This window comes from Mesoplodon bidens (assembly GCF_964165515.1).
Source record: "Mesoplodon bidens genome assembly, chromosome: 5".
Taxonomy (NCBI): Eukaryota; Metazoa; Chordata; class Mammalia; order Artiodactyla; family Ziphiidae; genus Mesoplodon; species Mesoplodon bidens.
Genome location: NC_138161.1, coordinates 12,948,865 through 12,957,973, shown reverse-complemented (window position 1 = coordinate 12,957,973; position 9,109 = coordinate 12,948,865). Strand labels below are relative to the sequence as shown.

General features: G+C 38.9%; 1 protein-coding gene across 1 annotated transcript in view; it reads right to left on the bottom strand.

Moving 5' to 3' along the window:
* Nucleotides 1-510: 510 nt before the first annotated feature.
* The window catches only part of PAXBP1 (PAX3 and PAX7 binding protein 1), a 33,760-nt gene continuing 25,161 nt past the window's right edge, over nt 511-9,109 (bottom strand). Inside the window, exons 15-18 of the mRNA XM_081234262.1 lie at nt 8,971-9,037; nt 5,313-5,459; nt 3,252-3,406; nt 511-754 (exon numbers count right to left, since the gene is read on the bottom strand). Coding sequence (XP_081090388.1) covers nt 637-754; nt 3,252-3,406; nt 5,313-5,459; nt 8,971-9,037 — 487 coding nt within the window. The 3' untranslated portion in view covers nt 511-636. The remainder of the gene's footprint in view (nt 755-3,251; nt 3,407-5,312; nt 5,460-8,970; nt 9,038-9,109) is intronic.

The window sequence follows — 9,109 nt, the reverse complement described above, 5'->3', positions numbered from 1 at the left end:
TTAAACGTACAGTTGACTGTAATGCTAATTCAAGGAAGAAAAGTTCACCATTCACCAATGACTAAGTCCCCACTCAACTCTCAATTTTAAGGCAGCACAGCTACAGTGATAGCAACTGCTAACCAAAAGGTGACGAATACTTAGCCACTTGCCAGCCCTTTTGTTGCAACAGTGTAGTAATTTCCCTAAGACAATCTGCTATTGAATAATTTTCTGCTGTTAAAAGGCTTACTCTGTAGAAAAACACCACAAATTTCCAGTGTGAAAGTAACTCCATGGTGGTATAAATAAATATATATATATATATATATATGCATAATTATACAATTTACACTGCACACATTGTTTACAGAGAACAATTAGCTGAGAGAGTTAATTTAAATGACCATATAAAATACTTCTGTAAACAAAGTATGACAGGCAGTAAGGAAACCATTCACAGACTTCCTAGAAATAATCTGAATTCCTTTCATTCCGAAGAAATCGCATTTAAGGACACAGTATTGAATATTAATAATGTTCTTTGTATTAAAACAAGAGTCAATATTTTACAGTTTAAGAAACTTTACATATATACAAATTTTTTACATTGGGAATGGTATTAGAACAAATAGGCTTCTTTTCAGTCTCATAGATCTATTTTCCTTCGATCAAAGACTTAAATTCTTTCACATTGTGGTCACTTGCAACAGACATAGCATGATCCAGAGCTCGAACACTTGCAAGGAGTTTTACTATCTGTTTTATGTTTTCCCTAAAGGAGAAAAGAGGAAACACAGATCAGCAGGTTACAGCATGTGGAAAAAAAAATTGTCCATATTAAAAAAAAAAACCTGCCTACGTTTAAATGCCCAGAAACAGAGGACCCATTTTCAAAAATAAAAACACCCCAAAATCTCATTCAGATCCATGATTTTCATTAATACCGAGAAAGGAGAGAAAGCACTCTATTGTCTAACTTAACTACTTCAGAGCCCTGCCTTCCATTCCTTCCCAAACCAGAGTCCCAGCTCTCCTAGAGTACACCTGGGACACAAATTATATTCGTGGGGATTCATGACCAACCCATCAAGATCCAGAGTAATTTCCACTCCTCCAAAATTCACTAATAAAGTATAACCTGGCTTCTTTTATCACCCAGCTAGAAGTCATTCTCAGTAATCCTCAAATTTTAGCATACATCAGGATTACCTAGAAAAGTGCTAAAACACAGATCACCAGGCCCCACCTTCGGAATTCTGTTCAGTAGGTCTGGAGCGGGACCTGAGAATTTGCATTTCTAACAAAGCTCCCAGGTGATGCTGCCAGAAACTACTTTTAACATTTACAATAGTTTGAACCACTTGTGAGAAACAACACACAATGTGACATTATTAGCTGTCTCTTCTCTACAAAATTGTAGTAAGCACCTTTTAGGGGAGGATTATAATTTTTAAGATTTTGTGACTCACACTCATAAAGTGGAACCTACTTTATGTGCACTGCACACAGCAGGTGCTTAAACAGCTGCTGAAATTCCTTTCCATAGAAAAGTAAAGACTGTTTGTTGATATTTACTCCCAAACAAAAACAGTTACATATATAAATCAAAGTTTAAAAAAAGTGAAGTGAATAGGATTTATCTAGTAAAAAACAACACATTGAGAAGAAATATTAGAGCTAATAAATAATAACCAACAGCAAAATGACACGTTAAGGATGAAAGAAAAACATAAACCAGGGAGTTCCCTGGTGGTCCAGAGGTTAGCACTCCGAGCTCTCACTGCCAAGGGCCTGGGTTCGATCACTGGGCGGGGAACTAAAACCCCACAAGCCTCACAGCGTGGCCAAAAAAACCCCCCAAATCACCTGGCAAAGATTTTTTTAACCACTGAAGTATTACTATCTACTTTGCTTTTAATTTTATTATAAAAGATAGCAAATTTTCTCTCAAGAAAATAAGGTTCTTTTTCCTGGAAGGGGAACAGGGGAAAAGAAAAAGATTTTGTTAGGCGGTATGACTAATGGTGTAATCAAAATGAAAATGAAACTCTGACATTAGGAAGAATATATGAAACTTGAAAAAATAAAATTCGTCTTTGGGAATTCCCTGGTGGTCCAGTGGTTAGGACTCGGCACTTTCACTGCGGTGGGCCTGGGTTCAATCCCTGGTCTGGGAACTAAGATCCCACAAGCCATGCAGCGTGGCCAAAAAAACAAAAAATGAAAAACAAAAAACGAAAAACAAAACAAAAATAAAAATTCTTCCAAATGGCACTAGTTGTTATTATTAATATTACTTACTTTTTATGCTAGAGATCTACCCCCAAATTCCATGAACACCCAAGACAATGTACTGAAAAAGGGGTAATGGTTTGTTCATTCCTTCCTTGAAACCTTGATAAAAAATATGTATAAGCTGCTCCCCATAAATCATGAGTGATGACTTAGCCCATGATATGGATATAGAAAAACTCAACATAGAGTACAAACATCTCAAAATTGAGATATAACCTTCAATATACTTTGGGTTTCAGTGGCTATCTTTTCTAGGGTTTATAATCTGTAAAATGAACCTCCAAAGACCAAGATCCATGACATTCTAAGAGCCTGAAATTTCCCCAATTATTCAAGGGAGGAGACAGAAAAAGCAATGATTCACTTACCAGAAACCTTCCCTTAATATCTTCATAAATAACATATTGAAAAAAGATTAGGTAAAAGTTGCAAAAATGAAAAAATAATGTGCATTTTTGGTAGGTTTATCAATACTAAGTCAATGTTTACAATTTAAAGTAAAATATAGGGCTTCCCTGGTGGCACAGTGATTAAGAGTCTGCCTGCCAACACAGGGGACATGGGTTCAAGCCCTGGTCCGGGAAGATCCCACATGCCGTGGGGCAACTAAGCCTGTGCGTGCACCGCAACTACTGAGCCTGCACTCTAGAGCCTGCGAGCCACAACTACCAAAGCCCACGTGCCTCGAGCCTGTGCTCTGCAACAAGGGAAGCCACCACAATGAGAACCCTGCGCGCCGCAACAAAGAGTAGCTGCCGCTCTCTGCAACTAGAGAAAGGCCGCATGCAACAGCAAAGACTCAGAGCAGCCAAAAATAAATAAATAAATAAATATTTAAAAAAAGAAAGAATCAAAATAAAATAAAAATTAAAGTAAAATATAAACATGTCTCTACTGAAAACATTTTAATAATACTAAACCTAACAACTAAAGACTCTAGATCACTGTTTCATTCAATAATTACAAATAATTACCTTGCATTTCTTTTTTCCACATCAGAGCACCCGATACTGTTTCTGTAAATTGTATCTGCTAAGTGTACAAGGTACCGACAGAAGTTTTCTAACTGAGAAATAGTTCTTTCTCCTTTCAGATTCATGAACCACTGCTTGGGGAAACAACTGATCACCTGTGAAGAAGAAAGATGTAAACAGTTAAAACAAAAAGAAATTAAAGCATCTAAAAGCTGAGTCTAGATAATGCATATAATGTTTTTAACTAGAAGACTTGCTATTGAGCAACATATAACTAATTACTTAGAAGGGATATTCTTTTAAACCTGATTTTCTACATAAACTACACAAATACACCTAGATATACCCTAATTTTAAACTTCAATATATAGACACTCAAAGCAAAAGATAAATAATTTCTCCAATATTTAAGTAAATTAGGGACATAAAATTGATAACCAATTACTTCATCTTCCAGTCTTCCAGAAAGCCCTAAATGAACTGAACTGTCCTTTGATCAGCAGCTTTTATTTATTTATTTATTTTTTTTTTGCGGTACACGGGCCTCTCACTGTTGTGGCCTCTCCCGTTGCGGAGCACAGGCTCCGGACACGCAGGCTCAGCGGCCACGGCTCACGGGCACAGCCGCTCCACGGCACGTGGGATCCTCCCGGACCGGGGCACGAACCCGCGTCCCCTGCATCGGCAGGCGGACTCTCAACCACTGCGCCACCAGGGAAGCCCTGATCAGCAGCTTTTGATGTAAGAACATGTATAGCTAAGTACCAAACTGCAGCCTCTCCCCGTGCCGAACAGTTCAGTAAGTAGGCATCCTTGCTGGCAGCAGGAGCCGTGCTGGCCCAGAATGGAGTGAAGACAGCATCACACCGGAGGGGCAGCCTAGGGCAAGAGCCCAAGCAGGACGTGAACAGGGCATGGTGGCAACCTGGCATGGGGTACCAAAACCTGAGCAAGGGGAGGCTGTTTCCCACCCGGGAGAAAGCAGCCAGTGGGTAGAGATAGCTCCCCACCAAAGAACCCAGGGATGCTTGGAGTAACAACTGATTCCAGAGCTGGGCCAAGCAGGTACAAGATAAGCCTGGAACATCGTGTGCCAGAAAGCAAGACAGTGCTCCCCCCAAATTAGAGGACATGGCACAAGGTCACAGAGGTCAACTTGAAGGGACTCACACTAATGAAGTCTAGGACAATTCCTGACAAAGATGCAAAATCTGAATCTATTCATGAGAGAATAACAGACAAACCCAAATTGAGGGACATTCTACAAAATAACTGGCTTATCATCTTCAGAAGTGTCAAGGTATGAAGGTCAAGGAATGAAGCACTCTTCCAGATTAAAGGAGACTAAAGAGACATGACAATTAAATGCAAAGGATGATCTGGGAATTTCTTTTGCCAGTTCCTTTGGATATTATTGAGATAGCTGATAAAACGTGAAAAGGGGCCTAAGGATTAGGTGACAGTCATATATAAATGTTAATTTCCTGATGTTGATGGTCATATTGTAATCATGTACAGGAAAATCCATGTTTATAGGAAACAGACACAAAACTATTTGAGGGTGAGGGAGTATCATGTCAGAGAATTAGTCTGATGTGGTTAGGTCGAAAAGCCGTACTGTACTTGCACATTTTCTTTAATCATATGATTGTTTAAAAAATAGTTTAAAAAATTATCAAAACTGTATTAACTCACGTATATGAAGTCAAACAAAATTAACTGAAATTATTTCGTAAATGAGATAAGAGACCACGAGACCATTTCTTTAGTAACACTTAAAATAGCATTCATTCAACTGTTAAAAACTTATCCCCAAATTAAAACTTTTATTAATACCTATAAAAATATTGATACGGATAGATGGATAGAAGGACAAATATACACAGATATAACAGTACAACTTTTTATGTAAAAAATTGCTAAGGGGAGATTGTCAACATTACACCAACTTCGATAATCAAAGCGGTGTTCATGAAATCCTCAAATCTCTTCAAACAAAGAAAACTTAAGCCGTCTTAACTCGTATGCTTTAAAAACTACAATATGTGTCATTTAACTCACATTTTGGGCTTTTCTGACGCTGTCATCGCCATATTCTGAATTCTGAAAAGCCATGAGAATGTATCTATTTAATAAACCGTCTATTGATAATTCCTGAAGAGTTTTGTTTGAGAAAATGCCATACCATTGAAGAAAATTCCCTAAGAGCTAGAAAGAAGAAGAGAATTATTTTCTCCCCAGTTTTATTGAGATATAATTGACATGTAACATTGTGTAAGTTTAAGGCATACAACATAATGATTTAAATATACATTGTGAAATAATCACCGTAAGTTAACATCCTTCCCCTCACACAGTTACACATCTTTTTTCTATTCTCTTAGCAACTTTCAAATATACAATACACTATTGTTAATTACAGTCATCATGTTGTACATTACATCCCCAGAACTCATCTTACAACTGGAAGTTTGTACCTTTTGATCCCCTTTATCCAATCTCCCCACAACTCCCCACCTGTGGCAACCACAAATCTGATCTCTGTTACTAAAAGTTTGGTTTTCTGAGAAGGAAAAAAAATTGAGAGGCAATGTAAAGCAATTAAATTAAGTACAAAGTAAATTACTTACACAATAAAACACCTTACGAAATACCCTGGACCATGTCTTGCCAAAGCACTAATAAGCAGTTTGGAAGGGTCTGAATATTTCTGATGATGACTGAGGTTAACTAAAATTTAAATAGTCACACGGAGCTAGTGGTTACTATAGTGGACAATGCAGATACAGAACATTTTCCATCGTAACAGAAAGTACTGGGTGGGCAAATGATGTTGCGTAGATAAATGTCCTCCCTTGAAAATCATGCCTAAACCAGTCCTATCACCCTGCAAAAAGATGGAAATTCTCTTTTTGACTCCCACATGGCATGTTTACCAGACTTCATGAACCTGGATATTGGAACTACTTAAGCTCAATACATATGAAATGGAAGCCCCCGCCCATTCCACCATCAAAGTCTACGTTCCCAGTATTTCTCATCTTAGGAAATGGCAACACGATCCAACAAATCAATCAAGCCAGAGCCTACGTGAGCTGTATCATTCTCGACCCCTCCCTCAAGCTGTCGAACCCCACCTCTCCCCATCCTGGACCTTCCTCTCAGGCCCTGCTGCCACGCCCCTGATCGAAGCTGCCGTCATCTCTTTGTGGGCCCTGCAGTTATTCAACTGACTACAAGCAACGGCGCTGGTCTAGTTCTTCTCCAGCAGGGCTCCGTGAGAGAACTAAAACCTACAGAAAATGATCTGAGTGACTCCTTACATAATCTTCCCCAAGGATGGTACAAGCTACTACCATTCTAGCTGCATACGCAGTGGAGGCCTTAGGGCATCAGGTATTCATTCTTCCACAGAAGCCCAGCTGAGAAGAGCTGCTCAAGAGTTTGACTGGCCTGAGTTAGACTCCCATCTCTACCACTTAACAAAGGGATGAGCCTGGGCAGGTTATTCTGTGCCTCACGGTCCCATCAGCAGGGCCAAGCTCATTGGGCTGATGTGAGGATTCAATGAGATAATGTGTGCTACAGTGCTTGGCACACAGTAAATATGTATTAAGTACTAATTTCCATTTTCATTATTACTATCTTCACCTACTTCATTTCATTATCCCCACACAGAAGCCAGAATATGTTAAAAAGGGCAAGATTTTCATGTCACTTCCCTACTAAAAACCCTTCCACAACCCATATAAGAGCAAATGATTCTCAGCAAAGGTACAAAAGCAATTTAATTTTAAAAAGGATAGTCTTTTCAACAAACTGTGCTGGGACAAAGGAACTTCAAGGCCTCATGCCCTATATAAAAATTAACTCAAAATGGATCACAGACTTAAATGTAAAACCTAAAACTATGAAATGTCTAGGAGAAAGGATAGGAAAAAAACTCTGTGGCCTTGTATTAGGCAAAGATTTCTTAGATGTGACACCTAAAGCACAACTCATAACAGGAAAAAATAATAAGTTGGACTTCATCAAAATGAAGAACTTCTGCACTCTGAAAGACTGTTTTGTTAAGACACAGACTGCGGGGGGGGAAACTCTTTGCAGATCACGTATCTGATAATGTACATGTATCAAGAATACAAAACTCAGAGCTCAATAATAAGAAAACCCAATTTTTAAAAATGGGCAACACATTTGAACAGATACTTCATCGAAGAACATATACAAATGGCAAGTAAGCACATGAAAACATGCTTGGGCTTCCCTGGTGGTGCAGTGGTTAAGAATCTGCCTGTCAATGCAGGGGACACAGGTTCAAGCCCTGGTCCGGGAAGATCCCACATGCTGCGGAGCAACTAAGCCCGTGCGCCACAACTACTGAAGCTCGCGTGCCTAGAGCCCATGCTCTGCAACGAGAGAAGCCACTGCAATAAGAAGCCCGCGCGCTGCAACGAAGAGTAGCCCCCGCTAGCTACAAGCAGCAGCAAAGACCTAACGCAGCCAAAAATAAATAACTAAAATAAATAAATTTATTAAAAAAGAGAGGAAGAAAAAGGAAACATGCTCAACATCATCAGTTGTTAGGAAAGTGCAAATTAAAACAATAACAAGACACAACTATACACCTAGGAGAATGACTTAAAAAAAAAAAAAACCCTGAAGATACCAAGTGAGGTGAGAGGTGAGAAAGAATAACTAGAACGCGAATATATTGTTGGTTTAGAAAACAGCTTTGCCTAGGTATTTACCCAAGTGATGAAAACGTATATACCCAGAAAAACCTGTGTGCAAACAGGTTTATTCATAATTACTCCAAACTGGAAACAATCCAGTGTCCCTCAATTGGGGAATGGATAAAAATCAAAACAAAAAAACCTGTGGTATATCCACCATACGATGGAAGACTACTTGGCAATAAAAAGGAGTGAACACAAGACAACACTGATAAATCACGAGTGCATTCTGTTAAGTGAATGAAGCCAGACTCAAAAGGCTAGTTAGTATATAATTCCATTCCTAAGACGTTCTTACAAAGAAAACTACAGGACAATAAAAAGGGGTGGCCAGGCTGTAGGGGTGGGCTTGACTACAAAGGGGCATGGGGAATTTGGGGGAGATGATGGAAGCATTATACATCTTGATTTAGGGAGTGAGTACATGTCTACGTGTAAATTAGAGCTCCCATATCATCCGAACTGCTCATCTCTTCCCTAACTCTAGCCATCCTGGCCTTTCCTCAGTTCTAGTATACCCTGCTCTCCCTTACCTCAGGGCCAACTAATAACCTAAATATCACTTCCTCAGGGTGGAGGGGAATCTTCTGTGACGCATCCATCAAGGTATCTGTGCCCCTTGTCATATGCCCCCATACAACTTTGATTTTTTTTTTCAGAATTTATCACACCTGAGATTACTTATTTGCTACTGTCAATTGAGCTTGGTTATAAACGCCATGAAGGCTCTACTTCTATCTTAATTCAGTGCTATATTTCCGCAACTTAGAAGAGTATCTGGTACTCTATTTGCTGTGGTTTAGTAAGGCATTTTGTTGGCTAGTTTGGACCTTACTGGAACTCAGAACACATTTTCACCTCTGCAAACATCAAACCTGAATAAAATTTATTTTGGAATAAAATAAAGTATGTATGTATGTATGTATGACTTGTATGAAGTCAAACAAAATCTGAAGTCTTTTAGATAGCCTACAGACACGTACCTTAACTGAAGACCAAAACTGTCGTTGAAAAAACAAGTAAGGCCCAGAATTTTTATTTTCCAAGACACTAAGAAAAAAAGAGAAGCACATCATGATCAAAGTTTTGTGTTAAATGCCACCTGATTCCTAGAAGTTTTCT